The following is a 17,927-nucleotide window of genomic DNA, read 5'->3' on the forward strand; positions in this document are numbered from 1 at the left end:
AAAATTCTGCACAAGGGGCTCAGGTCCGTGTATAGCCTCGAGTTTAAGGGGATATTGTCTTTGAGCCGGAGGAGGCATGTCCGCCTTTATCACTGGATTTAGAGGTAAAGCAGATTCCACCAACCCCACATCATGCTTTCCTCCCCACACTCTAGGGTTAACTTCATTCTGGACTCGGAGGGGAAGCATTTCACAATTACGGTCAGTGAACTGCATTAACAGATAAGCTTTCTCCACCGGGAATCGGAGGGAGATGCTTGCGGGTGTACACAAGATTTGAGCATGTAGTTTACACAAGAAATCCCTTCCTAATAAATTCACCGGACCATGCATTAGCAGAAAGGAATGCTGAACTGAGATAGGACCCAGCGTAGCCATACACTCATTAGTCATGAAATGTCGTTCAGGTTTTCCAGTAACTCCTATTACACATTTTTCAATTCTGCTTTGTGGTGCCGCTCCCTTAGGTATAGCCGAATGAGTGGCCCCCGTATCTACTAGTAATTCAAAAGTCTTTTGCCCTAATTTTAGGGAAATCGTGTGTCACACTTAAACGGTACCATTCCGGCTTCATAAACTTCAGGACCCCAGGGGAGCGGCGCCTCCCTTCGTTCATGATCCACAGAGAACTGACCCACTACAGGTTTACAATCAGCTTTTAGTCTGAGGGGACATTCTCTCTGCCAATGTCCTTCTTCACCACACTGATAGCATCCAGTATTCCTGGAACTCACATTTCCACCTTGTCCGCGCCCCCTACCAAATCCACCCCCTCGTCCACCCCTAAAGCCGTGACTCCAGCCTCGGCCCCTTCCTCTGCCTCCCAACATAACCACTGCCAACAGTGACACCTGAGCCTTTAGATCCTTTTGTTTTTCCTTCTTTCTTTCCTTTTCTTTTAATTCTTCTCTCCCATTGTAAACACGGGTAGCAATACTAACTACTTCGGATAAGCTTTTGCCTTGCATAACATCAATGTTCCCTAAACCTTTTTGCAACGTCCTCTGTGCACTGTGCCATATATACCAGCTTAATCATTTCTTGTCCAGATTCTGATTCTATATCCAAATTACTGTGTTTTCTAACCTTCTTCGTTAATCGAGTGCAGAACTCGGAGGGGTGCTCATTAGGGAACTGCACACATGCAGTAACCTTACTCCACAGCCTGTCGATATTGACTCAATTTTTCCTTATCCCCGTCCTTATTCGGATCCCAGTTAGGATCAGCTGTGGGCAGTGCTTCATTGTGAGTCATCCCATAAAATGCCACCGCTTTTTCCTTAACTCTTTGACGCGCATCTTCAGTTAGAAGGGTATCTAGTAATTGGTTCACATCTGCCCAGGTTGGTACGTGAATAGAAAAAATGGTTGTAAACATTCTTCCCACCTCTTCAGGATTATCCCGAAGGCGGGGCATAGATCATTGCCAATTTAATAAATCTGCCATTGTAAATGGCGTATGCGTGAGCACCATCGTAGGCGATCCGCTAGTCTGAGGTACAGGATAAGCTCGCAAAGGAGCTTGAAATTCTGGTTTATCCTCAGGAATTTCCCCTTCCAAAACATCTACCCCTCCTCTAGGACTTCGCCGCAAAGGAACATTCAAGGGAATATACCTATCCTCCTCTCCTTCCGATTGAACTATTGGAGCATAAGGTAGGGTTTTTTAAATGGAATCTTCTAAACAAACTGCCTCAAAAGCGGTACATCCTTCTTTTGGCTTATAATTATACCACACAAATAAATAATCCATTTGTCCTGGTCTAAGATCAACTAGAATATCCCGCAGGGAATTCATCCTGTCTGCAGCTTGGCCAATCCTTAGTCGGGGACAAATGAGCAGAAAAGGAGGGCCATTGTATTTGACACAAATTTTTCATCTTGGATTTAGCTAAACCAGTAGTCCCAGAAATTTCCTTCCAATCTCTAAGTATCAGAGACAACAGGGCGTCCCCCGGGCATTTACTGCCAAATTGTCCCATCTTGACGAAAGGACTCTAACCCTTCTATCTCGCGTCAAGGTAAAGGGACTCTAACCCCCACCTCCCTGCATCGAGTGCTCACTTACCTCTCCAGGGGACTTGAACACCTGGACTGGGAATCAAACCCAGGCTGGGGACTCTAACCCCGACAACTTGGATCCTGCGCAAACCTGGACTGGGACTCAAACCCAGGCAACCTGGATCCTACTCAACGGGTAGGTGGATGTTGCTGGATATCTACGAGCTTCAGCTGGTTCACAGAACTCGCCTTATCGCCAACGCAGAGATCAGATCACCAGGCAAAGCTCTTCTAAACCAGAAGATGCGCGCTGCGTTGCCTCAGTGTCCGATCCCCCCGCTGGAGAGTCAGACGAGTCCCGGCAGAGTCGCCAAAAGTTGTTGGGGACTCTGGTACCCCAAACGGCAAAGTTCGTTGTCTGACCATGAGAGACAGGCAACACCAGCAAAGTTCAAACATAATGCTCTTTATTGAAGAGTGCACACGACAATAGGGAGCGAGCTCGTCTCCAAAGAGAACCAGCTAGCTTCTTTGCAAAATTACCTAGGTTTATATAGACAGCTCCGTCGCATCATCCTAATTGCAATTACCTAGTTAAGTAGCCACCCCCCTTCTTTTGAAACTAGAAACTGTTACCATACATTCTTTTTTAATGTTCTACAAGATTAAATGTTTTACATGATTTATGATACCTTAACAATCACTAATCAATCTGAAATGTAATTGTTAGGAATAGACATAGAACAGAAACAGGGAGTACTGCACAGGGAGTCTGGAAGTTTGGAATCTTGGCTTCTTATGAGTTCTTTAAACGAATTGTTTCTACCTCAGTACGTTTGGTACCATGCTAGGAATACAGTCCCTTTCTTATCTGATGGTTGCTTAACTTTGTGAGAGACAGACCTGCAACTCCCTGGGACTTTCCACTTATGAATTACCCATAAACCTCTGTTAGGCAGTTAGCTTGACTTTGTTCAGGTTGACACAACTGGCTTTGGGTTACATTTTATTTAGGCCTGACAGTTACAAACTGGACTTTCAAGAGGATACAATTTCTGCTGTTCTTCCCTTGCTTTCTTGACTTGGAGCTGGAGTCTAGCAGTTTCTTGTTGCATCTGTCGAGTTTTCTCCTCAGCAGCCAGCAGCTCCAGACGCCCCTTCCGAGCTCTTTCTTCTCTCTTAGCAGCTTCTTTCTTTCTCTTAGCAGCCTCTTCCTCCAGCTGGGCCAAGGCTTGCCCCTCTTCCATTCGAATTTATGCCAGTTTTTGCTCATGTTCAAACTGCAGACTGTCCATCAGGGCTTGCAGTTTCCTGATGCTTTCTGTCTAATGGTCACTGATTTTTAACCCACCAAACTATCAATCTCAAATTTCAAATTTGGATAGCGTGGGGTTCTGACCCAAAGCTTAATTGACCTGGTTCTGTGGATCCTAGCACGACTATGCCACTGTGACGAGGCAGTTGATTTACAACCTATCCTTAAAGATGATCCCTCACTCTCACAGATCTTGGGAGACAGGCCAGTCCTCGCTTACAGACAGCCTCCCAACCTGAAGCAAATACTCACCAGCAACCGCACACCATACAACATAAACACTAACCCAGGAACCTATCCTTGCAACAAAGCCCGATGCCAGCTCTGTCCACATATCCATTCAAGTGACACCATCATAGGACCTAATCACATCAGACACGCCATCAGGGGCTCGTACACCTGCACATCTACCAACGTGATATATGCCATCATGTGCCAGCAATGCCCCTCTGCCATGTACATTGGCCAAACCGGACAGTCTCTACGCAAAAGAATAAATGGACACAAATCTGACATCAGGAATCATAACATTCAAAAACCAGTGGGAGACACTTCAACCTCTCTAACCACTCAGTGACAGACTTGAAGGTGGCAATTTTGCAACAAAAAAACTTCAAAAACAGACTCCAAAGAGAAACTGCTGAACTTGAATTAATATGCAAACTAGATACAATTAACTGTGGTTTAAACAAAGACTGGGAATGGTTGGGTCATTACACCAATTGAATCTATTTCCCTATGTTAAGTTCTCCTCACACCTTCTATGGGCCATCTTAATTATCACTTCAAAAAGTTTTTTTTCCTCCTGCTAACGATAGCTCATCTCAATTGATTAGACTCTGTCTGTTGGTATGCATACTTCCACTTTTTCACGTTCTCTGTATGTATAAATATCTCCTGTCTGTGTGTTCCACTCTATGCATCCGAAGAAGTGAGCTTTAGCTCACGAAAGCTCATGCTGAAATAAATTTGTTAGTCTTTAAGGTGCCACAAGTACTCCTGTTTTTTTTGCGGATACAGACTAACACGGCTGCTACTCTGAAACCTGTCATTATGCAAGGCACTGCATTTAGCCGTATGGAGTGGAAATCCATCAACTTCATGAAAAAACTCGTACAGATACAGACTGACATCATCTTCCTTTCCAAATGCAAACAGATGAACATCATACCAAAAGGACTAAAGGTAAAAAATCCATTACAATCTACATACCACACAGACTATGCTGACAGATTGTGCCACACACTCTCAAAGAAACTGCGAAACCACCTGATCAACATCCTATACAGCAAACAGGGGAAGATTAAGACTGAACTCTCTAAACTAGATATTCTGATGAAAAACCAACCTTCTACACAAACTTCCTCATGGACAAACTTTACAAAAACTAGACAAGCCATTTACAACAAAAACTTTGCTTCTCTACAAAAGAAAAAGGACACTAAACTGTCTAAACTGCTACATGGCACAAGGAGCCACAACAATAGCTCCCTTAACCCACCCAACAATATTGTTAATCTTTCCAGCTATTCTCTTAGCCCAGCAGAAGAATCTATCCTATCTCGGGGACTCTCCTTTTGTCCTTCCAGATCCACGAATATGATACAGTTTTGCGGTGACCTAGAATCCTACTTTCGCCGTCTCCGACTCAAAGAATACTTCCAACACACCTCTGAACTACATACTAACCCACAGAATCCTTCCTACCACCGCTATAATAAAAAGGATTCTGCATGGACTCCTCCAGAGGGTCGAAACAACAGACTAGACTTCTACATAGATTGCTTCCGTCACCGTGCATGGGCTGAAATTGTGGAAAAGCAACATCACTTGCCCCATAACCTAAGCCGTGCTGAACACAATGCCATCAACAGCCTCAAGAACAACTCTAACATCATAAACAAACAGGCTGACAAAGGAGGTGCTGTCGTCATCATGAATAGGTCGGAATATGAACAAGAGGCTGCCAGGCAACTCTCTAACTCCACATTCTACAAGCCATTACCCTCTGATCCCACTGATGATTACCAAAAGAAACTACACCATCTGCTCAAAAAACTCCCTGAGAAAGCACAGGAACAGATCTATACAGACACATGCCTGGAACCCCGACCAGGTGTATTCTATTTGCTACCCAAGATCCATAAACCTGGAAATCCTGGACGCCCCATCATCTCAAGCATTGGTACTTTAACAGCAGGATTGTCTGGCTATGTGGACTCTCTCCTCAGGCCCTATGCCACCAGCACTCCCAGCTATCTTCGAGACACCACTGACTTCCTGAGGAAACTACAATCCATCAGTGATCTTCCAGAAAACACCATTCTGGCCACTATGGATGTGGAAGCCCTCTACACTAACATTCCACACAAAGATGGACTACAAGCCATCAGGAACAGTATCCCCGATAATATCACGGCTAACCTGGTGGCTGAACTTTGTGACTTTGTCCTCACCCACAACTATTTCACATTTGGGGACAATATATATCTTCAAGTCAGTGGCACTGCTATGGGTACCCGCATGGCCCCTCAGTATGCCAACATCTTTATGGCTGACTTAGAACAACGCTTCCTTAACTCTCGTTCCCTAACACCCCTACTCTACTTGCGCTACATTGATGACATCTTCATCATCTGGACTCATGGAAAAGAAGCCCTCGAGAAATTCCACCAAGATTTTAACAATTTCCATCCCACCATCAACCTCAGCCTAGACCAATCCACACAAGCGGTCCATTTCCTAGACACTACTGTGCTAATAAACGATGGTCACATAAATACCACCCTATACCGGAAACCCACTGACCGCTATACTTACTTACATGCCTCCAGCTTCCATCCCGGACACACCACACGATCCATTGTCTACAGCCAAGCTCTAAGATACAACCGTATTTGCTCCAATCCCTCGGACAGAGATAAACACCTACAAGATCTCTATCAAGCATTCTTAAACCTACAATACCCACCTGCTGAAGTGAAAAAACAGATTGACAGAGCCAGAAGAGTACCCAGAAGCCACCTACTACAGGACAGGCCTAAAAAAGAAAATAACAGAACACCACTAGCCATCACCTACAGCCCCCAACTAAAACCTCTCCAGCGCATCATCAAAGATTTACAACCTATCCTTAAAGATGATCCCTCACTCTCACAGATCTTGGGAGACAGGCCAGTCCTCGCTTATAGACAGCCTCCCAACCTGAAGCAAATACTCACCAGCAACCGCACACCATACAACATAAACACTAACCCAGGAACCTATCCTTGCAACAAAGCCCGATGCCAGCTCTGTCCACATATCCATTCAAGTGACACCATCACAGGACCTAATCACATCAGACACGCCATCAGGGGCTCATACACCTGCACATCTACCAACGTGATATATGCCATCGTGTGCCAGCAATGCCCCTCTGCCATGTACATTGGCCAAACCGGACAGTCTCTACGCAAAAGAATAAATGGACACAAATCTGACATCAGGAATCATAACATTCAAAAACCAGTGGGAGAACACTTCAACCTCTCTAACCACTCAGTGACAGACTTGAAGGTGGCAATTTTGCAACAAAAAAACTTCAAAAACAGACTCCAAAGAGAAACTGCTGAACTTGAATTAATATGCAAACTAGATACAATTAACTGTGGTTTAAACAAAGACTGGGAATGGTTGGGTCATTACACCAATTGAATCTATTTCCCTATGTTAAGTTCTCCTCACACCTTCTATGGGCCATCTTAATTATCGCTTCAAAAAGTTTTTTTTCCTCCTGCTAACGATAGCTCATCTCAATTGATTAGACTCTGCCTGTTGGTATGCATACTTCCACCTTTTCATGTTCTCTGTATGTATAAATGTCTCCTGTCTGTGTGTTCCATTCTATGCATCCGAAGAAGTGAGCTTTAGCTCACGAAAGCTCATGCTGAAATAAATTTGTTAGTCTCTAAGGTGCCACAAGTACTCCTGTTTTTTTTAATTCAGGACCAATTGCTCAAACAGGGCAGTCACAGCCCTAGGCTGGGGTTTTTCCACCCCTAAGGCAAACCAAACCAGCCAGACAAAAAGGACTTTGGTTTCACCCCACTGGCTAACCACAAGTCACAGAAGCAATTTCCTTAGGCACTCCAGTCTCCCAGCATCACCACCAGTGCACTCGTCCTGGGGATAAATGGTTATGAAAACCAACACCCCAATAAAAGAAAAAGGTTCTCTCGATCCCAAAGAATCAAGCCCCAGACCCAGGTCAATATACACATCAAATATTACCCACAAATCACGCTGTTGCCAATCCTTTAGAATCTAAAGGTTTATTCATAAAGGGAAAAAGGTAGAGATGAGAGCTAGAATTGGTTAAATGGAATCAATGACATTCAGTAATGGCAAAGTTCTTAGTTCAGGCTTGTAGCAGTGATGGCATAAACTGCAGGTTTAAATCAAGTCTCTGGAGTACATCCCCCGCTGGGATGGGTCATCAGTCCCTTGTGTAGAGCTTCAGCTTGTAGCAAAGTCCCTCTACAAGATGGAAATGAGGCATTAGCCTTATATAGGCTTTTCCAGGTGTAAGAATCTCTTTGTTCTTACTGTGGAAAATTACAGCAAAATGGAGTCTGGAGTCACATGGGCCAGTCCCTGCATACTTTGCTGAGTTACAAGGCGTGTCTGCCTCCTCTCCGTGGGTCAATTGTGTAGCTGATGGTCCTTAATGGGCCATCAAGCAGGCTAGGCAGAGCTGACACCAACTTGTCTGGGATATCACCCAGAAGCACATCACCAACTTGAAATACAGACAGTATAGAGTCAATACTCATAAGTTCAACTAAAAATAATACATGCACACAGACAGCATAATCATAACCAGCAACCCATAACCTGGTCTTAGACACCTTATATGACCCCCTTTACCTAAGATTTGGTGCCACTACAGGTCCTTGGTTGCAACCCATGTTCTATATGGTCCCAATTTATATCAATAATGTCACAAATGCTGATTATTTTTCAATTGCATTTTTCTAGTATTTTCAAATCATGTCAAATTTCACTGCCTATAGATTAAAAAGATCTCCTGGGTTTAATCAATTTACTTGCACTAATTAGTTAGCGATTAAACTATTGAAATAATGTAATACATTACTGTCACGGAGTGTGGGGGAGTCCGGCCCTGCACCCCTCTTCCTGGGACTCACAGTGACTCTCAGCCAGCCAGTAACACAGAAGGTTTATTGGACACAGGAACACAGGATACAGCAGAGCTTGTGTTCAGAGCCAGGACCCCTCACTCTGGCCTCTCTGGGGGTTCAGGGTGTCTGGATTCCAGCCTAGGTTCCCCTGCAAACCCACCACCCCGGTCCCAAACCGAAGACTGACCCCACCCTCTCCACTCAGCTCCTTTCCTTTTGTCCAGCTCCTGGGCAAAGGTGTCACCTCCCCTCCCCCAGGCCTAGCTCATGTTACAGTCTGAATACCTGCCTCTCACCTAAAATCCTCCCTGCTCTCCCATCCCCCACATAGACAGCCCCTACTCCACCACACCTCTTCCCCCTCCGAGACTGAACTGAGCGGGGTCACTTTGCCCAGTGACCCGGGGAAGTTCGGCGCCCCCTCTCCGGGACAGCTCGTCCGCTATCAGGTTGGCACTTCCCTTCACGTGGACCACGTCCATGTCATAGTCCTGCAGGAGCAGGCTCCACCTCAGGAGCTTGGCGTTGGCTCCTTTCATCTGGTGCAGCCAGATCAGGGGAGAGTGGTCGGTGTACACGGTGAAGTGGCGCCCAAAGAGATATGGCTCCAGTTTCTTCAGGGCCCACACCATGGCCAGGCATTCCTTCTCGATGGCCGCGTAGTTCTGCTCCCGGGGTAGCAACTTCTTGCTCAGGTACACGATGGGGTGTCTCTCCCCCTTTTCATCCTCCTGCATCAACACCGCCCCCAGGCCCGTGTCTGAGGCATCGGTGAACACCAGAAAGGGCTTGTCAAAATCTGGGTTTGCCAGAACTGGGCCTCTGAGCAGAGCCTCCTTCAGCACCCGGAGAGCCTCCTGGCACTGCTCGGTCCAGACCACCTTGTCTGGCTTCCCCTTCTTGCACAGCTCAGTGATGGGGGCGGCTATGGCGCTAAAGTGGGGCACGAACCTTCGATAATACCCCGCCATCCCGATAAAGGCCTGGACCTGCTTTTTGGTCTGGGGAGCGGGCCAGTCTCTGATCACCTCCACCTTGGCTGGTTCCGGCTTTAGGCAGCCGCTCCCCACCCGATGGCCCAGGTAAGATACTTTCGCCATCCCCACCTTGCACTTCTCCGCCTTTACGGTTAACCCCGCCTCCCGGAGTCGGTCCAGCACTCGTCTAACCTGGGACACGTGGTCCTCCCAGGTCTGGCTGAAGACGCAGATGTCGTCAATATACGCCACAGCAAAACTCTCCATCCCCCTCAGTAGCTGATCCACCAGGCGCTGGAAGGTGGACGGCGCCCCCTTGAGGCCGAAGGGCAGGGTCAGAAACTCATAGAGCCCCAGGGGGGTGATGAAGGCCGATTTCAGCCTGGCATCTGCATCCAGCGGCACTTGCCAGTAGCCTTTTGTAAGATCCATGGTGGTGAGGTACCGAGCGCCTCCCAGCTTGTCCAGGAGCTCGTCAGGCCTTGGCATGGGGTAGGCATCAGATACGGTGATGGCATTGAGCTTTCGATAGTCTACACAGAACCGGAGCGACCCGTCCTTCTTGGGGACCAGCACCACTGGGGAGGCCCAGGGGCTGGCGGACGGCTGGATCACCCCCAAGGCCAGCATGTCCCTGACCTCCCTTTCTAAGTCCTGGGACCCGAAAAGGGGAGCATCTTATAGGGAGGTGTGACCCAGTCTCCACCCGGTGGACCGTCAAATTAGTGCGCCCAGGCTGGTTGGAAAACAGCTGTCGGTATAGGAGCAGTACCCCTCTGATCTCAGTCTGCTGGGCCAGGGTTAGCCGATCAGAGAGGGGAATCGCCTCCAGGGGGGAACCAGCCTTTGTCCCTGGGAATAGAGCCACTAAAGGGTCATCCCCCAGCTCGTCCCAATGCCCACACACGGCCAACACCATATTCCCCCGGTCATCGTATGGCTTCATCATATTCACATGGTACACCCAGTGGTGGTGCGCCCAGTTCGACAGCTCCACCACATAGTTTACCTCATTTAGTTGCTGGACAACCTTGAAGGGCCCTTCCCAGGCAGCCTGGAGTTTGTTTTTCCTCACGGGGATGAGAACCATCACTTGGTCCCCGGTGGCGAAGGCGCGGGCCCGCGCCGTGAGGTCGTACCAGACCTTCTGCTTCCTCTGGGCTCGGGCCAGATTCTCCCTGGCCAGGCCCATGAGCTTGGCAAGTCTTTCCCGGAAGGTCAGGACATACTCCACCACCGACTCTCCATCGGGAGCGGCCTTCCCCTCCCATTCGTCTCTCATCAGGTCCAGGGGCCCCCTTACCCGCCTTCCATACAACAGTTCGAAAGGTGAGAACCCAGTTGATTCCTGGGGTACCTCCCTGTATGCAAACAGCAGGTGAGGTAAGTACTTGTCCCAGTCCTGTGGGTGCTGGTGCATGAATGTTTTTAGCATCATCTTTAGCGTCCCGTTGAACCTCTCCACCAGCCCGTTGGTCTGGGGGTGATACGCTGAGGCCCAGCTGGGTCGGACCCCACATTTCTTCCACAGGGACTGGAGCAGTTTCGACATAAAGTTAGACCCCTGGTCCGTTAAGACTTCCTTGGGGAACCCCACCTGGCTGAAAATGGTCAGCAGCGCATCCGCCACGGTGTCTGCTTCAGTAGAGGACAAGGCCACTGCCTCGGGGTATCGAGTGGCGAAATCTACCACCACCAGGATGTGTTTCTTCCCTGACCGGGTCGCCTTGCTGAGCAGTCCCACCATGTCCATGGCCACCTTCTGGAAAGGTTCTTCTATGATGGGCAAAGGCCTCAGAGCTGCTTTCCCCTTGTCCCGGGCCTTCCCCACCCGCTGGCAGGGGTCACAGGACTGGCAGTACTGTCGGACATGGGTAAAGACCCCAGGCCAGTAAAAGTTGTGTAGCAGCCTCTGCCTGGTGGGCCAGATTCCCTGGTGCCCGGCGAGGGGGATGTCATGGGCCAGGTACAGGAGCTTGGGGCGAAACTTCTGGGGAACCACCAGCTGCTTCCTGATCCCCCATGACTCCACTTCCCCGGGGGGAGCCCATTCTCGGTACAGGAACCCCTTCTCCCACAGGAACCTCTCCTTGCAACCTCCCTCATGGTCTGTGCTGCACTGAGGTCTGCCCGGTACCTGAGCTTCCGCAAGGAGGGATCCTTCTGCACCTCGGCCTGGAACTCCGCAGCTGGGACAGGGCTGGGGAGTTGCTCTCTCCCACCGGCTGGGACTGAGGTCGCAGCCTCTCTGGGTCGTGTCTCTGGGCGTTCCCTCCCCCCCAGGTCAGGGTCCTGAGCCTCGGGCAGAGCACCTTCCCCGCTGTCAGGGCGCAGTGCCCTGCGCCGACTCTGATTACGGGTCACGACCAGGGCACCCCGGGCATTGCCTGGCCAGGCCTCGAGGTCCCCCCCATTAACACCTCTGTGGGCAAATGGGGATGTACCCCCACATCCTTGGGGCCCTCCTTGACCCCCCACTTCAGGTGCACCCTTGCCACAGGCACTTTGAATGGGGTCCCGCTCACGCCCATCAGGGTCAGATAGGTATCAGGCACCATCCGATCTGGGGCCACCACCTCGGGCCGGGCCAGCGTCACCTCTGCGCCTGTGTCCCAGTACCCAGTGACCTTCCTCCCATCTACCTCCAGGGGAACAAGGCACTGGTTCCGGAGGGGCAGCCCCATGCCCACCCTGTAGACCAAAAACCCTGGGTCCGGAGCATCCAGCCCCCCAGAGGAGCTGACCTGGGGCTCTCCTCCCTCCTTCCCAGGTGGAACACTGCCAGCCCCCCTTTCCTGCGAACGCTGCCCCTCATCCGATTGGGTCTTTACCCAGTCAACCCTCTGCGGGTTGGGTCTGCTCGGTCTGTCCCTGAGCTTGGGGCATTGGGCCCGTATGTGGCCTCGTTGGCCACAGTGATAGCAGCTCATGTCCTGTGGGTCCCCTCGAGTGGGTCGGATGGACCTGACACTGGATGTTCCCCTTTGGTGGGGGTTCTCCATAGGCCCCTGCTGGGAGGTCCCATGGTGACTCTCTCTCTGCGTTGAGGCAGGCCTGTTCCCTCGAGACTCCTCTCTGCCATCCCCTGCCCGACTGTCCACATATTGGTCGGCCAGCTGGCCTGCATGCTGCGGGTTCTCTGGCTTCTGGTCCATCAACCACAGCCTCAGGTCCGACGGGCACTGCTCATACAGGTGCTCCAGTATGAATAGGTCAAGCAGGTCCTCTCTAGTTTGGGCCCCAGCCGTCCACTTGCGGGCGTACCCCTGCGCCCGGTTGACCAGTTGCAGGTATGTGAACTCCCGGGTCTTATGTTGACTCCGGAACCTCTTCCAGTACCTCTCCGGGGTCAGCCCAAACTCGCGGAGCAGGGCCTCTTTGAACAGGTTGTAGTCCCCCGCCTCCGCCCCTCTCATTCGGCTGTACACCTCCACGGCGGTGGAGTCCAGTAAGGGGGTGAGAAACGGGATCCTGTCTGCAGGGTCCACCTGGCGCAGTTCGCAGGCATTCTCAAAGGCCGACAGGAAGGTGTCTATGTCCTCCCCCTCCTTATGCCGGGCCAGGAAGCTCTTATCAAAGCTCTTTGTAGGCTTGGGTCCCCCCTCACTCCCCGCAGCCGGGGCCTTACTGTTGTTCAGCTGGGCCAGGTCCATCTCGTGTTTACGTTGCTTCTCCTTCTCCTCCCGCTCCTGCTGGTGCTGGTTCTCCTCATGTTTACGCTGGTTTTCCTTCTCCTCCCGCTCACGCTGGCTTTGTGTCTCCTCACGTTCCCTCTGTTCCTTACGCTCCTCCAGCTCTCTCAGTTTCATCTCTCTCTCCCAGTCCAGCCGCCTGCGCTCCACGGATGCCGAGCGTCGCCGGGACGATCCCCGGCTGGGGGGTGAGCTTCGCCGGGCCGTTCCCCTGCCGGCCAGGGGGGTCACGGTGCCCTCCGTAGCCGCTGGGCTCCTCCTCCCCCTCCCCCTAGGCTTAGGGGTGGGAGGTCTCGGGAAACCCTCAGCGGCCGGCTGACCACTGCCAGCGGGGACAGACACTGGTGCCTGCGCTGCCTCTGCCCGGCTGCTTCCCTCAGACACAGGGATCGGTTCATTCACACGATCTGCGTCCTCCAGCTGGGCAATCAGCTGGGCCTTGGTGAGCTTCCCACAGTGCAGCCCCCTCCGCTGGCACAGCCCCACCAGGTCACACTTGCGCTGCGTGGCATACATCTTCCTGCTGGCCACTCGCAGGCCGGGGTGCTCGCCGCTCCCCACGGGTTCCAGGGGGACCCCTAGTGTGCCAGTCCTTGAGGTCACCACCTCTCTGCCAGGGTCGAGCTGCAGCCTCCTCTGCCCCTGGGACCGCTCGCTGCGATCCCCCGGGGGACCCTGTTACTGCAAAGTGCTGCTCTCTGGCCACACTCTCCCAGGGGTGAATCGCCCCTTCGTTTTACTGCTCCCCAGTCACTTACTGCAGGAAGCGCCGTCCACGGGGTGCAGTAGATCCCACCTCTGCCACCAGTTGTCACGGAGTGTAGGGGAGTCAGGCCCTGCACCCCTCTTCCTGGGACTCACAGTGACTCTCAGCCAGCCAGTAAAACAGAAGGTTTATTGAACAACAGGAACACAGGATACAGCAGAGCTCGTGGCCAGAGCCAGGACCTTTCTCGGGGGGTTCAGGGTGCTTGGATCCCCTGCTAGGATCCCCTGAAAACCCACCACCCAGCTCCCAAGCCGAAGACTGACCGACCCTCTCCACTCAGCTCCTTTCCTTTTGTCTAGCTCCTGGGCAGAGGTGTCCCCTCCCCTCCCCCAGGCCTAGCTCATGTTACAGTCTGAATACCTGCATCTCACCTAAAATCCTCCCTGGTTTTCCCATCCCCCACATAGACAGCCCCTACTCCACCACAATTACATTTCATTTCATTTCTTTCCAAAAATATTCAAAGCATTTCCTTTTCTCAGGCCAATCAAAATAATCCTGTTTAACTAATTAATGAAACAAACAACTGACTTTAAGAAATAAAATGAAAACTTCCGTTCCCAAAGACAATAAAATAGATAAACCTCTTCATCGAAAGTGATTACTTGAGGTATAAGACCCGTAGAATCAAATAACTGAAAACACTTTGCTACACTGCATTTTAAAACGTCACAGGCAAAAGGTACCGTATGTTTATTAATTGAATTAGTTCATTTGCTTCTGGCAAACACAAGAAACAAACAAAATAATTTAATACGTTTACATTTCAATAAACGAGGGGAAACGTGGTGGGAGGTAAGACAAAGCCGACTCCTGAAAGGGGGACAGAGCTATGGCCCCGTTCATTCCAGCAGAGCGGCGGACGATTGACGCCAGCTGGGATCTGGCCCATAAGTGTTTCCAAAGTCAGAGTGTCAGACACAGCGGAGTGACTCAAGATAGGTACAGCATGACGCCCCCCCCCAACCCAGCCAAAAATGAAATCCTTTGTCTCTGCTACGAACGGTCTCTTTTAGGGCGGGGTTTTGCGGGGCGGGGGGGCCTCCGAATGTCGGTGGGAACTGGCAGCATGTCAGAGAACCTCTCCTGTGCAAAAGACTAGTGAAATCACTAGCTTGATAATTGAGACTGAGTAAAGAGTCCCCATTTAGCGCTTGACCAGAATCAAAATACCCCACTTTGAAGAACTGTAGCCCCAATCTTGCCTGTTTAACATAGAGCTAACCCGATGCTTTTTCCAGCCAACGTGCCATTAACTTGCGGAACTCCTTGCCACATGATATTCACTCAGCCCGACGTCTTAGCAGCATTGAAAACAATAAGGCTTGGCTGCTTATCTAGATAATACGAATCCCTATTTAGAATTCCCAGGGTGAAATTGATCAAGGTGAGTTTGGGAAGAGAGAGAAATGGGCCCCAGAAGGGGGTGGGGGTGTGTGTGTGCCTCACTCATCACGGTTATGTTCAAATTCTGGGATGATGGGCAATTAGGATCGATCGATTGTTGCCCGTTTGGGGCTCATGTGTAATGAGTGCGGTGATGGAAAACAATAAAGAGGTCATTTTCCCCCTTTGAAATGCTGCGACCTAATTAGGTGGCCGGCTCAATCCCTCATCTGGTGCCTGGATCATCTTGTGGCCGGGAGAAATGTTGCTAAACTTGAGAGATTTACGAGAAAAGCTGAGGTCATTCCTGTGCCAGCCTTGCTCCGATCTCGGCCACGGTGTCGCGGGGGCAGACACCCCGACCGTGAAACTTACTGTAACTGTTTTGACGTCTCATTGGGACAAACGCCAGGAGGGATTTAAATCAAAGGCCTGCGAGAATTAACGCGCTGCTGATCGACACCAGCTGGGATCTGGCCCCATTGACTCCAGTGGTGTCACGGCCCATTGACACCGGCTGGGGAGCCGACCAACGGTTTGCTGGAATTTTTAGCCCAGCTGCGATAACCTTATTGACGAGCTGTTTACGGTATCCCTTGCCTCACCTGGCCTTGCTTGGCACACGGGGGATTGGCTGTTTCGGGACTGGGGTGGGGATGGCTGGGCTATAAACGCAGCTCTGGGTCGGGGGCCGAACTCAACCACCAGCGCAGCCCTTCGGAGACACACCAGGGGAGCAGGGAAGAGGAGACAGAAAACTACAAGGCAGAGAAACATCATGACGAAGCTTCAAGTTGCCTGCGTGATTCTCATCCTCGTCATCACTGCTCAAAACTCCTGCTGCTTCCAGGGCCAGGTAAACGCTTCCCAGACTCCTTTTTGTTTTGTATGATGGTTGTACCGAGACGTCCCAGCTGGGATCAGGGCCCCGTCGTGCCAGGCGCTGCCCAGACACAGCGAGAGCCAGGCCCTGCCCCAGCTGAGATCGGGGCCCCGTTGTGCCAGGTAGGATTATCAGCCCCTTTTTCCAGGCATGGGGAAACTGAGGCACAGAGCCACAGGGTAACTGGCTCAAGGTCCCATGGGCTCTTGGCTACAGAGCCGGGAACAGAACCCAGGCGTCTGGACTCCCAGCTCGGGGCGTTACCCAGCACTGACTTTCTTTAGGATTAATCTGACACGACATATAGTCTCTGCACCCCCCACCCCACGTTATTCCAGTCCCTGGACCTGCGCCCATGAAAAGCTCTGGGAAAGCTGCAGGGTCTGTCTGGAATCACAGACAGATTTGTGGAAGGGGGAAACGGCCATTTCTTTGGCACTACAAATAGACCAGATTGATTTTTAAGCAAAATCTCCTGTTGTCCCAATACAAATGTCTTTATTCGGGAATAAACTCAATGTTCGTAGTGGGACAAAGGCCGGTGAGCTGGACAAGGGGCACGAAATGTGACCAGGAATATTTTTCCCACTGGCTATTGAAGGAAAACTTTTTTCTAAAACTTACTTGCTACTTTTTGCCAGCCTCTCCGAGAGGTTTCTGTTCGGAATCTGTGGCATTAAATTGCATAGACAATACAACGTACATGTCTTGAGTTGCACAAATATGTGTAGCAAATGAGAGGAAGAATTTGGGATTGAACCCAGGTGTCCTGATTCCCAGCCCCCTCCCCCTCTAACCACTAGCCCCCACTCCCCTCCCAGAGCTGCAGAGAGAACCCAGGTGTCCCGGCTCCCAGCCCCCTCTGCTCTAACCCACTGCACCTAGCGTAAAGATCAGGTCTGTCTTCTCTGTGTCTCTGCAGACAGCAAATCCTGCTGGTTTGTTAACGCAACAGATGGAACCCAAAGAAGAAACTCAGGGTCTGCAGGTAAGAACTGGATGAGTGGGGGCTCTCCCCTGGCAGGCAGGGCTGGCCCCAATGTCCCAGCCTGGCACTAGGGGGCACTGTGCTGCAGGGAGCGGGGTGGGGGTTCTCCCCTGGCAGGCAGGGCTGGCCCCGATGTCCCAGCCTGGCACTAGGGGGCGCTGTGCTGCAGGGAGCGGGGTGGGGGCTCTCCCCTGGCAGGCAGGGCTGGCCCTGAAGGCTGCAGTACCGGGATCGCAGTCCCTGAACCTACAGCCCTCGGGGACGGTTCTGGGCTATTAATGAGCCAATGCACTTCCCTTGGGCTAGCAACAGAGGTGTCCTGGCTCCCAGCCCCCCCCCCCCACTAGCCCCCACTCCCCTCCCAGAGCTGCAGAGAGAACCCAGGAGTCCTGGCTCCCAGCCCCCCTGCGCTAACCCCTAGACCCCCCCCATCCCCTCGCCGGAGAATGAACCCAGGAGTCCTGATCCCGTTCTCTCCCCGCAGGCCCTGCTCCGGGAGAGCCAAAAGCCACAACGCCCACTTCCCCATCTGCACCTACTGCTGCAAGTGCTGCCGGAAACAGGGCTGCGGCTTCTGCTGCCGCACCTGAGCCAGCCGGCCGGATGCGGCCGGACCACAGCAGCGCTCGGGGGCGCCGTCCCTCCAGCCGCGGCCAGCCCGGCTCCCCCGCTGCCCCCAGCACTGCTGCCTCTCACCCCGCCCCCACCTTATTTATTGCTCCGTTTGCGTCTC

General features: G+C 51.5%; 2 protein-coding genes across 2 annotated transcripts in view; one reads left to right on the forward strand and one right to left on the reverse strand.

Moving 5' to 3' along the window:
- Nucleotides 1-17,927, reverse strand: part of LOC120390560 — an 81,080-nt gene that overhangs the window by 28,992 nt on the left and 34,161 nt on the right. The window lies entirely within an intron of this gene.
- On the forward strand, nt 16,001-17,923 carry LOC120390659 (hepcidin-like). Its single transcript, XM_039513430.1, is given in 4 exon segments — nt 16,001-16,179; nt 17,129-17,194; nt 17,679-17,690; nt 17,692-17,923. Coding segments are annotated over 4 exon segments (249 nt in total). The 5' UTR covers nt 16,001-16,101; the 3' UTR covers nt 17,785-17,923.

This window comes from Mauremys reevesii, linkage group 24 (genome assembly GCF_016161935.1).
Source record: "Mauremys reevesii isolate NIE-2019 linkage group 24, ASM1616193v1, whole genome shotgun sequence".
In the NCBI taxonomy this organism is placed as follows: domain Eukaryota; kingdom Metazoa; phylum Chordata; order Testudines; family Geoemydidae; genus Mauremys; species Mauremys reevesii.